The 18,483-nt window shown below is 36.8% G+C and overlaps 1 protein-coding gene across 4 annotated transcripts in view; it reads right to left on the bottom strand.

Annotated features, from left to right (window-relative positions):
* The window catches only part of QSER1 (glutamine and serine rich 1), an 82,422-nt gene that overhangs the window by 36,767 nt on the left and 27,172 nt on the right, over positions 1 to 18,483 (bottom strand). For all 4 annotated transcript variants that reach the window (XM_086677729.1, XM_086677732.1, XM_086677731.1 and 1 more), the window contains 3 exons: positions 9,727 to 9,839; positions 8,287 to 8,448; positions 1,866 to 5,546 (listed from right to left, as the gene is read on the bottom strand). In XM_086677729.1, the coding sequence (XP_086533855.1) occupies positions 1,866 to 5,546; positions 8,287 to 8,448; positions 9,727 to 9,839 (3,956 nt within the window). The remainder of the gene's footprint in view (positions 1 to 1,865; positions 5,547 to 8,286; positions 8,449 to 9,726; positions 9,840 to 18,483) is intronic.

Below are 18,483 nucleotides of genomic sequence, written 5' to 3' on the forward strand. Positions count from 1 at the left end.
AAAGGCAAAACAATTTTGAAAAAGAACAAATTTGAATTCGCAACTGCCCTTTTTCAAGGTTTACTATAAAGCTACAGCAATTAAGACTGTGTTATTTTCAAAAGCATAAACACACAGATCAATGTAACAGAATTGACAGTCCAGAAATAGATTCATACAAATATGATCAACTGATTTTTTATAAAAAATGCAAAGGCAACAGAAGAAGAAAGGACTCTTTTCAACAAATGGTGCTGGAAAAGCTGGACTTCCATATGTAAAAAAATTAACTTCAACCCATACCTCACTCACCTCCTGTAAAAATAAATCAGAAGGGTCAGACTTTGGGTACCTGAATGGCTCAGTCCGTAGAGCATGCTACTCTGGATCTCAGGGTTGTGAGTGCAAGCCTCATGCTGGGCGCAGGGCTCACATTTTCAGATTTGATTTATATTCATTTTTCATATTTGATTCATATTTTATTTTTACTTATCTTTTTTAAATGAAAGGGCCCTCTCAGTGCTGGACCTTTCATTTTTTTTTAAGTTTATTTATTTTGAGAGAGAGAGACAGAGAGAGGGGGAGAGAGAGAGTGTGTGAGCGAGCAGGGATGGGGCTGAGAGAGAGGGAGAAAGAAAATCCCAAGCAGGCTCTGCACTGACTCAGGGTTCTATCCCACAACCTTGGGATCATGAGCTGAGCTGAAATGAAGAGTCGGAAGCCTAAGCAACTGAGCTACCCAGGTGTCCCTAGATTCCTATTTTAGAACAAAAATTATAAAAGCATTGTTCTACAAATGGAAGAGGGAATATAATAACAATTGCAAAGCACCCTGAATTGGGGGAAAAGGAGTGTAAAATCTTACTAGGATTATCCACGTACATAATGTCTTTGGCTCTAACATTGACATTCCATTATACTGATTTCCCTGTATAACAAAATGTGAATTCTTTAGAAATGAATTAGCAGATGTTTATGCTAACAGATTATTTGGAATACAGGTTGTTTCAGACCACTTCAGCAGTTAAAGGTAGTCTCAAGTCCAGAGAGAAACTAATAAGGTACATCGCAAAACAGGGTTTAACTTTCAAAGCACCACTTTATGCAAAAGAGCTAGGCAGGAATAGAGGCTCTACAATCAGACAAACCTGAGTACAGACTCCAGCTCTGTCACTTACTAGTTGTATGGACCTGCACAATTCATTCACTCTTGGTTATACCATCTGATATTGGAGAGAACAATGCAGATCTCACAACACTGCTACTAGTTCCTAGCACAGAGGTGGTGGCTACTATATTGTTATAAATATTTTTCCTTAGCATCTTCCTTAAAATAGTTCACATGAGGCAGAGCTTCTTAAATCAGTTCCTCCAAATGTTCATTTAACTACAGAGTAAAGTGAAAGCACACCCAAAGATTTGGGTATAGTCTGAAGCCAACACAAAAAATTTTTAATTTTACCTTAATGTGCATGCTACACATAGTATAATAATATTTAACAGCAAAATGTTAGTCTTCATGTAAAATTGACATACCAAGAAAATATGCCAGTTACTACTACAACAGGGCCCCCAGTACAAATGCCTCATGTCCATAACCCACCTCAAGATGTCTCAGATTAGAGAACCTGGATACACACTATGTAAATTATGTATCATGTAGTAAAAAGTCAAGAAAACACAGAAGTTCTCAACCTAAACCCCAAAACTTTCCTACAGGGAAGAAACATTAAAAAAAAAAGTACCTAAAATATCTACCTATGCATTTTGTCCTGAAAATTTATTTGCAGACCTGCTTCAAGTTAAGAAAGCTTAAAACCCAATCTGTCACCATAAAAATAAGAGTGGAAAGCCATTATTATGAATCCAAAATTTAAAACTTTTACCTGCTTTCTTCTTTTTATCAGAAGTAGCATCCAAAGTAGTTAAGGTAGTAGAGGCGCTTTTATAAATATCATGACCACATACTCCAGGATCTTCTTCATCAGAAGAAAATGAAGATAAATGTTCCAAGTTTTTAAGTTCATTATCAACTTTTTCTGATGGACTGTTACCCCCAATTTCAGACACGGAAGGTGTGGGTGTTGTCGAAGAAGTCTTTGGAAGTGGTGGGGGACAAAATGTACGAACAGTCTGGGTCCCTGGTCGTCTAGTCCTGTTAGGCATTCGTACAGCAAGAGTGGAAAACTGTTGCTTGGGCCCAGATTTCAGAAAATCTAAGAAAGAGGCAATAAATCCTGTTTTGACTTCTGGTTGTTTTTCCTCTACTTCTTTGATCTTCTGTCTCATTTTTTCTTGATGCTGATAACCATCATGGCAGCTCTCTGAGGAAGGAGGAGTATATGGCAGATACACATCTGTTCCCCTTGGATTCTGGCGTTTGCCCTGGGCAGGTCTTTTCAGCTGTTTCTGATTACTGTTGTCTTCCTCTTTTGTTTGCCCCTTTCCAGTTTTTTTCTTCTGAAGGTTAAAATGCATTAAATCTTGATTTTCTTCTTCAATCTTGACACCGATGGCCTCCCCAGGTTGGGCCATGGCTAACAGTGCAAGTGTACTTCTAGTTGGGTTCACTGACACACTGCTGTCATCAGTGGTGAGCTCACTCTCTGATGTAGCACTTTCTCCACTTATACTTCTACTAGAAACAAACTCTTGGCTTCTGTTATTATTTAATGTACTATCCATAGGAACTTCGCTATCTTCTTCAGATTCGTGATTGGTAGCAGACTGTTTCTTGAATGAGCCAGAACTTTGCTCCTGGACATCATGACTTGGTCCAACCACAGGTGAAATTACTTTAGATGCTTTATTTTGACCAGTTTCAATATGCTGTTGATCAAGAGTCATTTTTGACTGGAGGGTTGGTACTGGTGACAGGTTTACAGCAACTTGATTTCCATTTAAGGAAATATCATTTATATTCTGTGGCTTTCCTACTGCGGTTGTCACAGAGTTAAAATCTGAAGTCACATGCCCAACATCTAATGACTGCTGAAAATGAGATTTAGAATCACCATCTTCAACTGCCGGAATGGTTTCATTTGAAGTTGACTTGGAAAAATCAGAAGGAGTAACCCCACAAGCTGCTGCTGTAGCTGCTAAGATATCATCTACATTTGATAAAATATTTCTCTCATCACTGAGAAGCATTGCCTCTGGGAAACACATTGATCCAAGAGAAACAAAATGATTCTTTGAATCATGTTGACTTGTTTCACTAAAATGGCCCTTAGCTGTTAGATGTTGTTGTAATGGTTTTGAAGACTCAGAGAGGTCCATTTTCATTATTTCAGAAGTTTGAGGATGGAGCTGCTGCTGAGAATGATCACCATTGCTCTGAATAATATGACCATCCATTTGAAGGAAAGGATGTACTATTTGTTGAGGACTTTGAACACGCTGTACTTGTAAAGATGCCTTTACTTGTCCTAAACCTGCCTGCAGTATTGACTGCTGAAGAATTTGTAAATCACAGGCAGAATCTAAAAGGACCTGTGTGTTAGGAAGAGATGCCTGATGGCCATGCCCTAAAGCATGATTTGGAATTTGAATCTGAGATGAGGCATTAATTATTTGATCATGTTGCTCCTGGACCTTGGCTTCATGTACCTTATGTATAAGAGAATGCTGCGGGTTGAGGTCTTTAGTATTCAACCTTATTTGTGGAGTTTGCATTAAATTAGTTGCCTTCTTAATATCAAGGGTTGCTGCACTGACTTGGCCAATTTGTTGGGTAAGCTGTGTCACTGAACCAACCATGCTTTCTTCTTTTTTTGACCCTTGTAGAGCAATCCCAACAACCTGATCTTCAAGACGAGAGTTACTTCTAATTACACTCTGAGAATACCTGTCATCTGCCTTTGACACCTTATAAGCCGATTCTTGAACATTAATTTCTCCATCTGACAGCCTTTGGGTTGATGACTCAAGAGACACTTGTGGCTGCAATACCTGTAACTCTTGCATTGGAAAATCCTCTTCTTGCTTTGAAGATGTATACACAGTTGAGTCAAGTTTTCTTTCAGCATAAGACTTTGGATCAGGGGAAGGTATGTTATTCTGTAACGTCTGACAGTGAGTAGAGGATGCAAAAGATGATGACTGGGCAGCAGGCAAAAACTTTTGGGACTGGGGAGATGATGACCCTTGAGTCTGAGCATTCTGGGAAGAATGCATGGAAATATAATTCTGGGTTGGGCTAGAATCTGGCAAATTCTGAGCCCGAGTGGCAGAAGAGTAAGAAAGAGAAGGGGCTGTTAATGTTAGAGACTGCCCTGAAGCATAGCTTTCTGAAGGACTAACAACTGATAACACCTGTGACTGAGATGAATAACTAACCTGTGTCTGGCTAACTGGTGGTAAACCCTGAGAATGACTAGATGAATAATTTTGAGACTGACTAACTGAAGACAGATCTCTTGTTTGGGCAGGGTAATTCTCATTTGTAACTGAAGATAATACTTCTTGTTGATTAGAAGAATAATTAAGTGTCTGATTTTCAGAAGTTATAGTCTGAGATGATCCAGAAAAAGTCAATGTTTTATATAAGGATGGCAACTTCTCAACTTTGTTGGACCTATAAACCTGTGAATGAACAATAGATGGCACATTATGTGGCTGTACTAAACCATAATTTTGGGACTGACTAACTGATAAAAGGCTTGGTAGCTGCGCTGTAGAATAAATTTGTGCTTGGCCCGATATTACAGAACTCTGGTTATGTAAAGGTTTGGAATAGCTTAATGTTTGCACAGGAGGAATTACACTTTGAGGTTTGGGGGTCTTAGTTGATGCTAGTGGTTGTTTTGTAGAACAGCTTTTTACTTTTGTAGCAGATGGAGGAAACCCTGATGATGGAATTGTAGATGAGTAAGACTGAGCAAGTTCCACTGACACCTGGGAGGTCTTCTGTTGTAATCCTCCATTGCTCACCTGAGTAGAATCTCCAACTGGGCTACAGGATAAAGATGACTGCCTACTTGTTTCCTGAAAATTAACCACACTTGCATTTGACAGATAGCTATGTAAGGAATGCTGTGAACCAGTCAGTTGTGCCTGAATAGACTGGGTACCTGAAGGCCGCTGATGGTGTTTAATAACACTACATTCTCGAAGAAGAGCTCTTTCAATGGAAGCAGTAGAACTAGTAAAGAGAGTTGAACTGTAGGCTTGAGGAGTTTGCTGGGCTCCCCCAAGTGCTGAAGGCAACAAACTAAATTGAGGTTGTAAAAGATGGGGTGCAGACTCTTGCGCTGAGCGATACGTTGAAGACTGAGGTGGTATGCTGTTACTTAACGCAGAACTGCCTAGGCGCTCAAATGCCAAAGCAGTTGGAACAGTTCCCTGGGAAGTCTTGATTTGTAGCAGAGGGTCATGAGGATTTAAAATTCCATTTGATGTAGTGTTAAAAGACGAATCCTGAAGCACCAAAGGTGAGGTGGTAGCAAAGTTTCTATTGCTGAAGGTGGTGGGATGCTGATAAGCAGAGAGGGCAGAGGGTGGAAGTGTTCCAGTGGTTGGCAAAGGTCCAGTAACAAACAGCTCAGTTGCTGCTGAGGAATGCATACCTGTGAAGAGAAAACATAAAGAACTTTATGCAATCACAGCACACACACACACACACACACACACACACACACACACACACACGCACACGTTTTTACAGTAGAGACTTACATACCCATAACCCATTATAATCTCTGTAAGGGTGAAGGGGCGGGGGAAAAAAATCTCTCTAAGACTGAAAAGCCTGAGAAGCTAGTTCTACATGTAAATTTAAAAAATTACATTTCAAGACAGCTAGCTTTCTTAAAAGCAAAAACAAAGTTACAAAGGTATTAGCAATTTATATCTATAATTGTTATAGAAATGAGTTTATAGATAATGCCATCTGAAAATTAAGAAACCAGTAAAAATGTACACAATCTCTAGTGATTAATTTATCCTGAAATCTCAATGCAATAGCAACAAACTAAAATGTCCATAACATTAAAATGAAAACTAAACTGTCTACATTTAACATGATAAATAAATCTAAAAATATACAGTGAGGTTAACACTGCAATTTCCTTTATCAAAATATATAAATTTTAAAAATCTCTTGGATTCCAAATTTTGGCTTTCTATGAACAACTTCCAATGACAATAGATGTGTGCTTATTATACAAGGCTGATCAGAAATTAATAAAGTATTATCAATAAGATTATTAACATTTCAAGAAACCATCCTAGCCACATATAGTAAAGCGAAAACGTATACTCTTGTGATCTAAAAATTCTACTTCTAGAAATTTATCATATAGCAATACATGGACACAATGATATCTATACAAGATACTTTCTTATAGTTATTGTGTGTTAAGAAGTAGAAACAACCCGTATGTATACCAACATGGGAATGATCAAATAATTATGGCATATCCTATTAATACTATTGCTACAAACCCTGAGTACGTGAATATAGATGTTTTGATATACAAAGATATCAAAGAACTGTTAACTCTTCTCTACAAAAGTGGGAATGTAGTTAGGAAGTATCACTTTCCATTTCATATAACTTTTTTATTGTTTCCATGTTTTTTGTGAGCTTCCATTAAAATTTTGTTGTTTATTTTAGAAAAATAGGGGGAAAAAAAGATTCTCTGGCCCTTTCAAAAACCTTTTTCTCTCACTTCTTCCCATTAAATGTCAAAAAATATTGCTACTACAAAGACAGAAAGTAATCTAGTTATACTTAAAAGAATAAACATTTAATATTTGTGTTTAAAATAATATAATCATAGAAATTGGAATAGAAAGCCTAACTGATTATGTGTAATGTACAATTATTCCAGGGACCAAAAAAGGAAGAAGCTACTTTGTTTCTTAATATTCTCCTTTATTTCACATTAAAACATTAGTTATCTCCTTGGAAGCAGAAAAAAAAACTGCTAAATTGAGGAGCTCTATTAATGGAATTATATCAGAATAGTAAAGTATTATTTCCTATAGCTATTATTTAAAAATATCTCTTTGGGGCACCTGGGTGGCTCAGTTGGTTGAGTATCTGACTTTGGCTCGGGTCATGACAGGTTTCTCAGTTCTAGCCCTGCATCAGGTTCACTGCTATCAGCCCAGAGCCTGCTTGGGATCCTCTGTCCCCCTCTCTCCCCCGCTCACACTCTCCCTCAAAAAAATATAAACATTTAAAAAATAAAACATCTCCTCAAATAATAAGATGACATTTCTTATTATTTAAAACAAAGCCTTTAAAAAAAAAAACACGTAACTTTCCTGTCACCTGAGAAAAGTAAAAACATACACATAATTTTGGGGGAGAAATAAGTGAAAAATGGAATGTATATATAAACAGGGAAAATATAATATCAGCTTGTAATGTCCACTACAGTTTAATTAATGTCAGACTAAATTCCTCATCTGTATGAATAAAGGACTAGACAAGATAATCTAAGGCCCCTCTAATTCTATGGAATATCAGATAATTCAAATAAACTGATTTAAACAACTTACCTAGAAAATTTCAAGCTTGTACATTTTGAGAGTAATTCAGAATTTTAAATAAATAGTGATTTAATCTGTTCAACTCTGGATAACTTTACATTAAACTCTAATGATGAAATCAGTCTCAAGATTGTTTTTTACTATATCATCTACTCAACCTGAAGTCACTAAGATAAATGAATTTAATCGTTCACCAAAAACCAAAAAAGATAAATATGTGAGGTGATAGATGTGTTAATTAATCCACTGCGGGGTAATTCTTTCACAATGTATGGTGAATCACCACAACGTACACTTTAAACATATTATAATTTTATGTATCAATTATACTTCAATAAAGCTGAAATGGAAAAATAAAAGAAAATTTAATTTTTGCTTTTATTAAGTAGACAAGTAGCTACATAAACTGCCAGATAGGAACTTTATACCTAGGGTTTATCTTCAATAATTATCTATCTTCTTCAATCTGTTAAGTTTTCACCGAAGTGATAAATCTGAGTTTCGTCCAACTTAAAATTGTGAAAAATTCCAGGTTTTAAACTTCACCGGAAAACCAGTAATTACTCTCAGCTACACTATATAATGACAAGGCCATAAAAATTTTTATCAGTATTTTTTCTGGACTTGTAAGTTCTGAAAACAGGAGTGCCCGGATGCCTCAGCTGGTTAAGCATCTGACTCTTGATCCTGACTTGGGCCATGATCTCATGGTTCCTTGGGAGTCTCTCTCTGCCCCTCCCCCACTCATGCTTTCTCTGAAAATAAATAAATAAACTTTAAAAAAAAATTGTGAAAACAAAGAATCACCTGTCTGCCAGGATGGAGCCCTGAATTGTGGTAAAAGAGTAGTTCCTGAAGAAGCAGCCTGAGCAGTTCGGGATTCAACAGCAGAGAGAAAATTCATCACTGAAGATTCTTTAGTGTTAGTGCTGGCACTGTTCACACTAGTATCAAATATTCCAGAAAGACCTACGTTTGAAGATAAAATATGTCACAAAGTAAAATATTTAATAATACAAAAGTATATTTCTGTTCATATTTAATTAATTTATTTACCTATTTTTTTTGAGAGACAGAGTGCACCTGGGAGCAGGGGTAGGAGGAAAGAGAGAATCCCAAGCAGGCTCCATGCTCAGTATGGAGCCCTTGGAACCTGACGCAGGGCTTGATCCCATGATTCTGGGACCATGACCTGAGCTGAAATCAAGAGTTGAATGCTCAACTGAGCCACCCAGGTGCCCCCAGAGAGTCCTTTTTTTTTTTTTTTTTTTTTCAACATTTATTTATTTTTGGGACAGAGAGAGACAGAGCATGAATGGGCGAGGGGCAGAGAGAGAGGGAGACACAGAATCGGAAACAGGCTCCAGGCTCCGAGCCATCAGCCCAGAGCCTGACGCGGGGCTCGAACTCACGGACCGCGAGATCGTGACCTGGCTGAAGTTGGACACTTAACCAACTGTGCCACCCAGGCGCCCCAGAGAGTCCTTTTTAAAATAAAAACAGGGGGGTGCTTTGGTGGCTCAGTTGGTTAAGCGTCTGACTCTTTGATTTTGGCTCAGGTCTTGACCTTGCTAGTGAGACTGAGCCTGGCATAGGGCTCCATGCTGACAGCGCAAAGCCTGTTTGGGATTCTCTCTCTCCTCTCTCTCTGCCCCTCCCCCCACTCGTGCACTCTTGCACTGTCTCAAATGTTTTAAAATAAATATATAAAAAAGAATCCCTGAAATTTAAGGCCAAAACCTCTACAACCCTCAACTGTTTTATTTTGAAATAGCAAATACACGTGAATTTGACGAAGCATGGTTACAATATAAAATCTACAAAAATCAGCGTGCCTGGATGGCTCAGTCGGTTAAGCATCTAACTTCAGAAGCTCAGGTTATGATCTCACAGCTCATGAGTTATAGCCCTGCATTGGGCTCTGTGCTGACATCTCGGAACCTGGGGCCTGTTTCAGATTCTGTGTCTTCCCCTCTTTCTGCCCCTCCCCTGCTTGTGCTCTGTCTCTCAAAAAAAAAAAAAGGTAGAAAAAAGTTAAAAAAAAAATCTACAAGGATTGGGAAGATCTCCCAATTAATTAATTATACAGATATTCCCTATCAGTAAAAGACAAAGCTTTTAATTTCATTTTCACTTTTCCCACAGCTCCATTATTTTCTGCCCACATTCATAACCCAAAATATGAAAACTGATTTTTCTTCTTATTCACTAAACGTAGCCAGATTAATTTTACAAGAGCATTTTTACCAGTTGGCTGAGGTGTGGCAGCATATCCAGGAAGCTGATGGGAGGCTGCAAAAGTCTGTCTCTGAAGGAGATCTGTTTCAGAGTGTGAGGGATGTCCTTCTTCATAGCTTAAACTAGAGGATAATAAAAATAAGTGACCAAAAACACAGCTCAAACCATATGATCAAAAAATTTCTAGGAGAGCAATTATCAAAAGTAGCAAAAGTCTCTGACTAAATTCAATAGATTTGATTAATAGATCAAATACGGTCTGACAATACTGTCAAAATGGGGAAATATGTTGAAGATATACTAGGAAGAAAAATGATACACAGTATATTCCTTAATTTAACTTTACTTCGTTTTACTGGGAGAGAAATAACATGGTACAGTGGGAAGAGCAATAGCCTGGAAAACAGGACAGCTGAATTCATTATACAACCTCTACCACCTGCTTACAGTATCATTTGAATAAAAGACTTAATGTCAGACTGAATTCTTCATCTGTATGTAGGGAAGATGATCTAAGATCCCTCTAATTCTACCATTCTATGGAGTATCAGATAATTCAAATAAACTGATAATTAAATAACTCACCTAGACAATTTCAAGCTTGTACATTTTGAGAGTAATTCAGAACAAGATATTTTTTATCCCCTTGACATTTATTTTGAATATTTTAAACCCAGAGAAGAATGGAAAGTCCAATAAAAATATTATACACCTGTTGCTTAAGACTCAATAATCATGAACATTTTGTTACCTTTATTTTTCTCTACACACACACACACACACACACACACACACACACACACACACACACTTTTCTTTACATATATACACTTTTCTTTACTAAACCTTTCTTTTTTTACTAAACCACTTGAAAATAACTTGCATAAGGACACTACATCTTTAAATACTTCAGCTGTATCTCCTAGGAATCGGTCATTCTCCTATACAGCTAATTATCATTATAATTATCATTATTAGACTTGAAGAAACTTAACAATTTGAGTCAATAACAGTATGTAATACAGGTCATATTCTAATTTCTCAATTGTTGCCTAAATGTTTGGGATTTTAAAGCTCTTCTATGTAGGATCCAATGAAAAATTCAAGAATTACACTTGCTGGGCTGTCTGGGCAGCTTAGTGGGTTAAGCCTCTGACTCTTGGTTTCAGCTCAGGTCATGATCTCATGGTTCATAAGGTTAGGCCCCATGTCAGGCTCTGTGCTAACAGCACGGAGCCTGCTTGGGATTCTTCCTCTCCCTCTCCCTCTTCCCCTCACCTGCTCACACTCACATGTATGTGCACACTCTCTCTCAAAATAAACTTTTTTTTTAAAAAAGGAGAATTACACTTGGCTATTTCTCTTTAAATTTAGAACAATGCCTCTACCCTGCCTCTAATCCCAGATCCCTTTTGTCTTGGTTTCATGACATAGACTTGTTGAGGAAAACAAGTCAGCTGAATGTAGACTATCCCAAATTCTGACTCTAAAGGATACCTCATGAGAAGTGCATAAATGATATTTTGTACTTCATATTGCCTCATATGAGGATACACATAATGTCAGTTTGTCTCATTGTTGGTGATACTAATCTTAAAGTGGGTAAGGTACATGTCAGATCTCTCCATGCAGTTATTTTTTCTCCTTTGAAATGCAATTGGGAGATGTTATTTAAGACTTTGTAAATACCTTATTCCCAAAAGCAAAGGTTTCAGACATCATCCATCTTTAATTAAGTTACCACCTTGGAGATTGGAAATGGTAGTTTTCTAATTACATCATTCCTTTAATATTTAAAAGTATTCTTCTGGGGCGCCTGGGTGGCGCAGTCGGTTAAGCGTCCGACTTCAGCCAGGTCACAATCTCGCGGTCTGTGACTTCGAGCCCCGCGTCGGGCTCTGGGCTGATGGCTCAGAGACTGGAGCCTGTTTCCGATTCTGTGTCTCCCTCTCTCTCTGCCCCTCGCCCATTCATGCTCTGTCTCTCTCTGTCCCAAAAATAAATAAACGTTGAAAAAAAAATTAAAAAAAAAAATAAAAAAATAAAAGTATTCTTCTGTAAAATAAAAATCAGCTTCCCCCCTTTTTCTCTCATGTACATACATGATATTTACTTATATTTTAATAATATTTTTCAAAAATGTAAACACCTTACACTTTAAATATATGGCTGTAGACTTAAAAGTTGAGGTACAGTTGACATATAATATTATATTAGTGTCAGGTGTACAGCATAGTGATTCAACAATTATATACATTATGGAATGCTAACCATGATACATGTAGTTGCCACCTATCTCCTATAACATGATTATAATATTATTGACTATATCCCCTGCTATCAACATTTGTATATGTCTTTCATGGACGTATGTTTTCATTTCTCTTAAGTTAAATAGCTAGGAGTGGAATTACAGGGTCATAATGTAGGGGTATGTACTACTTTACATTACCATGTAAGGTAATATATCAAATTTCCATTTTTACTTTTTTTTTTAATTTTTTAATGTTTATTTTTGAGAGAGAGACAGAGCACGAGCAGGGGGGGAGCAGAGAGAGAGAGAGAGAGACACAGAATCTGAAGCAGGCTCCAGGCTCTGAGCTGTCAGCACAGAGCCTGACGTGGGGTTCGAACTCACAAACCGTGAGATCATGACCTGAGCGGAAGCCGGACGCTCAACTGACTGAGCCACCCAGGCGCACATTTTTACTTTACAACCTTTTCACTACATGATATTTTCAGTCTTAATTTTAGTCATTCTAGTAGGTATAATGGTATCTCACCACAGCATAATTTGCATTTCCTAATAACAAATGATGACGAGCATCTTTTTATATGCTAACAGGCTATTCTTTCAGCTCCTCTTGTAAAGTTCATTCCGAATTTTTGCCTTTAAAAAAATTCAAGTTGTTAGCACTTTTCTTATATTCTGGATCTACCTTTTTTGTCAGATATATGTATTGTGAATGTTTTCTTCCAGTCTGATGGTCTCCTTTATACTTTCTAGTGTCTTTCTTTTTTTAATGTTTGTGAGAGAGAGAGAGAGAGAGAGAGAGAGAGCGAGCATGTGCATGAGCGGGGTAGGGGCAGAGAGAGCAGGGGCAGAGGATCCGAAGAGGGCTCCGCACTGACAGCAGTAAGCCTGATGCTGGGCTGGATCTCATGAACTGCTGAGATCACAACCCGGGTTGAAGTCGGATGCTCAACCAACAGAGCCACCCAGGTGCCCTCTAGTGTCTTTCAGTGAAAGGTTTTCATCAGTTTTGTGGTAAAAGCACTTAACAACACATCTACCCACTTAGCAAAGTGTGAAGTACAGTAGTATTAACTATGTTGTACAGCAGAGCTCTAGAGCTTATTCATCTTGAATAACTGAAACTCTATATTCTTTGAACAACTCCCCAATTCTCCCTTCCCCTAGTCTCTGGCAACCACATTCCTTTTCTCTGCTTCTGAGTTTGACTAACAAGGTTTTAATTTTTGATCAACCTGAATTATATTTTTTTCTATAAAGTCAGTGCTTTTAGTATCCTGTCACTAATATATTCACCTATATTTTCTTTAAGTTTTAAAGTGTTAGCTTTTTTTTTTTTTTAAGTATTAGCTTTTATATTTAAGTGTATGAAATCATTTTGAGATAAATTTTGTAAGGTAAGGGTAAAGGTTCATTTTCTAAATTTCTTCAAAAATTAAGGCATAATTTGCATACAATAAAATTCACCCTTTCTAGTGTACAGGTGAGTTTGAAAAAATATGTAAATACTGCAAAAACTAAGGGAGAGAACAGTCCCAGCATTATAAAAGATTCCCCCATGCCCAACTATGGTTAGATCCTCCCACCATCTCCCAAGGATCTATTCTCTGTTCTTATAGTTTTCCCTTGCCCAAAATGTCAAATGAATAGAGTAATTTAACATGTTGTGTAGCCTTTTGTGTCTGGCTACTTTCAGTCAGCTTAATGCCTCTGAGATTCATCCATGTTTTTATTTATACCAGTAATTCATTACATTTTATAGCTGAGGTGCATTCCATTATGTGGATGCATCAGAGGTTAGTGCTTGTTTTAAATCCATTTATCACTTTAAGGACCTTCCGGTTCCTTCCTGTTTTTGGCAGTTATGAATAAAGTTGTCATACACCTGTGTATGTTTCTGTGTGAACACAAGTTTTCATTTCACTTGACTAAACATATAGGAGGGGGATGGCTGGTATGGTAATAAGGTAATGTTGAACTTTAGAGAAACTGCTTGTTTTCCAAAGTAGCTATCCTTTTTCTCATATCCCTAGTACTGTATGTCTGGTCTATGGCTCTGCATCCTCACTGGCACTAAGTATTACCAATTTGTAAGTTGCTTCTTTTCTTTTTAAAAATTTTAGCCATTCTAGGGGCGCCTGGGTGGCTCAGTCAGTTAGGCGTCTGACTCTTGGTTTCAGCTCAGGTCATGAGCTCACGGGATTCATGAATTCAAGTGCCACGTCAGGCTCTGTGCTGACAGCATGGAGCCTGCTTGGGATCCTCTGTCTCCCTCTCTCTCTGCCCCTACCCTGTTCTCTCTCTCTCGCTCAAAAGTAAATAAACTTAAAAATTTTTTTAAATATAAAAACAAAGTTTAGCCATTCTAATTGGTGTGCAATAGTACCTCACTGTGATTTTAATTTGCATTTCCTTACTAACAATGTTTAGCATCATTTGCTCATCTAACATGCAGAAATCTTTGGTAAAATACCTACTCAAATCTTTTGCCCGATATCATCAAATCCTTGGTGAGATATACATTTTGAAAATAATTTCTCCCACTCTGTGGCTTTCATCCATCCTCATAATAATGTAGTTAGAAGAAGAGAACCATTTTTAAATGAATTTTTTTAGGATTTTATTTTTAAGTAATCTCTACACCCAGCGTGGGGCTCAAACTCACAACACTGAGATCAAAAGTCACATGCTCCACTGACTGAGTCAGCCATATGCCCCTATGAATTGTATTTTTGCTATTGTTGCTAAGAGATCTTTGCCTAATCCACTATCTCAAAGATTTTCTCCTTTTTCCTCTTGAAGGAAGGTTTGTTTCCTTCTGAAGTTTTATGGTATTACTTTTTCCATTTAAATCTGATTCATTTGGAGTTAATTTTTTGTACATGGTGTGAGGTTAAGGCTTGAGATTCATTTTTTTAAAAATTTGGATATGCAATTATCCCAGTACTATATATTGAAAAAAATTATTCTTTACCCGTTGAATCGCTTTGGCATCTCTTCTTTAAAAAAACTAGCCATATATTTGTGGTTCTATTCTTATCTATTCTGTTACATCAATATGTCTGTTCTTAGGCCAATAAAACACAGCCTGGTAAATGATTCATTCAGGTTGGACAAATCTTCCAATTTTGTTCTTTTTCACAACTATTTTGGGTATGCCAGGTATTCCCATATAAGTTTTTGAGTCAGCTTGTCAACTTCTACAAAAAACATTGTACTGAATCTATATATGACTTTCAGAAAAACTACCACCTTAGAAATACTGAGGACTCTAATCCAGGAGTATATCTATTTATTTAGGTCTTTAATTTCTCTGCAGTCTTCTGTAGTGTTTAGTGCATAATTCTTGTAAGTATTTTGTTAAATTTTTTAAAAGTTTCTTTTTTAAGTGTATTTGAGAGAAAGTGTTTCTTTTTAAAGTGTATTTATTTTGAGAGAAAGAGCATGCGCACATGAGTGTGATAGGAGCAGAAAGAGAGGGAGCGAAAATTCCAAGCAGGCTCTGGGCTGTCAGTGCAGAGCCCAACATGGGGGTTGAACTAACGAACCAGGATATCATGACCTGAGCCGATATCAAGAACTGGATGCTTAACTGACTGAGCCACTCAGGCACCCCAGTATTTTGTTAAATTTATCCCTAAGTATCTCATTTTTGTTATGTTGTTCTAGATGTTTTTTAATTATAGCTTTATTGATATGTAATTCACATACCATAAAGGTCATCCTTTTAAAGTGTACAAATCAGTGCTTTTTAAGAATATTCAGAGTTGTGCAACCAGAACCATAATCTAACTTTAGAATATTTTCACTGCCTCAAAAATAAACCTGTACCCATTATCATTCCACATATCCCCTGGCACCCAGCCCCAGGCAACCACTGATCTACTTTTGTCTCTATGGATTTGCCCTACTCAAAGTATTTCACAAAAATGGAATCATACTATACCTGGCCTTTTGCAACTAGCTTTTTTCACTTAACACAATGTTTCCACAGTTCATCCCATGTTACAACATCTATATATCAGTACTTCACTTCATTTTATGGCTGAATAATATCTCATTTTATAGATACACATTTTATTTAGCCACTTAACAGTTGATGGACATTTAGGGTGTTTCCACTGTTTGGCTATTATGAATCATGCTCCTAGGAACATTCATGTACAAGTTTTTGTGTGGATGTATGTTTTTCTCTTGGGTGTATACCTAGGAGTTGAATTTTTGAGTCATATTGCAACTCAAATATGTTAAACATTTTGAGGAATGGCCAACCAAAATAGTGGTACCATTTTACATTCCAACCAGCAATGGTTAAGGGTTACAATTTCTCAACATCTTTGCTGACACTTCTTACAGCCTGTGTTTTTATTATAATAGCTATCCTAGTAGGTATAAAATAGTATCTCATTGTGGTTTTGATTTGCATTTACCTAATGATGTTGAACATCTTTATGCTTCCTGACCATCTGTATTTCTTCTTTGAACAAATGTCTATTCCAATCCTTTGCCCACTTTAAAATTGGGTTGTTGTTGTTTTTTAAATCAAGGTGTAAGAAGAATTCCTTGTACACTCTGGATACAAGTACCTGACAAATACATGATATTTAAATATTGTTTCCCATTCTGTAAGTTATCTTTTTACTTTCTTGATGGTGTAATTTGCAGCCTGAAAGTTTTTTTGTTTGTTTTTTTTAATTTTTATTTTATTATTTTATATTTTATTTTTTTATTTTATTTTATTTTATTTTATTTTATTTTATTTTATTTTATTTATTTTATTTTATTTTTTAGATTTTTTAAAGTAATCTCCACACCTAACATGGGGTCAAACTTACAACTTCAAGATCAAGAGTCGTATGCTCCACCGACTAAGTCAGCCAGGTGCCCTTGAAGCCCAAAAGTTTTAAAGTTTGAGTTTGTTTGTTTTTTGTTTTTTGTTTTTTTTCCTACACCAACAACCACTTCTCCAACTCTCTGGACACCAACTGGGTGACCATCCAACAATTCAGTTCAACCTTGTTTTTTTTTTTTTTTTTTAATGTTTTATTTATTTTTGAGAGAGAGGGCACAAGCAGGGGAGGGGGAAAGAGACTGACAGAAGATATGAAGCAGGCTCTGCACTGACAGCAGCAAGCTGGACGACGCAGGGCTCAAACCCACAAATGCAAGATCATGACCTAAGCCTAAGTTGGATGCTTAACCAACTGAGCCACCCAGGTGCCCCTTAAAATTTAAGTTTAAAATTAGATGCAGGTAAGAGCACCTGGGTGGCTCAGTCGGTTAAGCATCCAATTTTGGCTGCGGTCATGATCTCACAGTTCTTGGGCTCAAGCCATATGTTGGGTTCTGTGCTGACAGCTCGGAGTCCGGAGCCTGCTTTGGATTCTGTGTCTCCCTCTCTCTCTCTGACCCTCTCCCACTTCTGCTCTGTCTCTCTCAAAATTAAATAAACATTAAAAAAATTAAAAATAATTAAATAAATAAAATTAGATGCAGTTCAACAGATTTTTTTTGTCACTTGTGTTTTTGATGGCATATCTGAGAAACAATTACTTAACCAAGGTCCTAAAGATTTATTCCTATGTTTCCTCTAAGAGTTTTACAGTTTTAATTTTTCCATTTAGGTCTACAGTGCATTTTGAATTAATATTTGTACATACTATAAGGTAGGAGTCCAACTTTATTCTTTTGCTACTCATTTTGAATATAATTTGAAATTCTTTAATAATAAAAAACATGAATGAGCATTCATTGGCCAAAGTTGAAAGATTTTAACCCTGACAATAATCTGATAGTCACTGGTTTGTTGACATCACTTATTTTTTTAAATCTGTGTTTAAGTTTTTTTAGTAATCTCTACACCCAATGTGGGGCTCGAACTCATGATTCCAAGATTAAGAGTCACATGCTCTACTGACTGAGCCAGCGAGGAGCCCCAACAAAAGCCAGATTAAAAAAAATTATCTTGGTAAAAAAATATGTCTCAAAACATGGTCAACAAATTCCCATATTTGAACCAATAAAAGATTTCCTTTGAATAAATATACATTTATTTAATATCGGACTTACCCTGGTATAGTCCTCCTAGCCCCCAGGTCTGGATGGGTGGTACGGATAAAGACAGAGAATTTATACTATCCCCATATATAATCGAAAAATTACAGGAGCTAAGGCCTAGAGAAGAGGAAGGAGCCAAGAGATAAGAGATGCAGTTGTTTTAATCTTCATATTCCCAGCCGAGCATAAACTTCAATCTTCTATCCCTTCTCCACACACTCAAAGTAGGGTGGACTCATTGTGGAAGATAAGAAGGATCAGAATTTTGCAAGGGAAGTATCATCTTCCTTCAGCTGTTGTCACTTTAAATGCCAAATTTTAAAAAAATGACATTTTCCTAAAAATTAAAATGAGCCAAAAGATTATTCAGTTACCACTCTCTACCTTAGGTCTGAACATTCTTTCCCTAAACTTAATTTTAATCTGTTTAACAAAGAAAATTAAGTTTTTTATTT

The sequence above is a fragment of the Puma concolor genome, chromosome D1, assembly GCF_028749965.1.
Source record: "Puma concolor isolate L17-30 chromosome D1, mPumCon1.1.hap2, whole genome shotgun sequence".
Taxonomy (NCBI): Eukaryota; Metazoa; Chordata; class Mammalia; order Carnivora; family Felidae; genus Puma; species Puma concolor.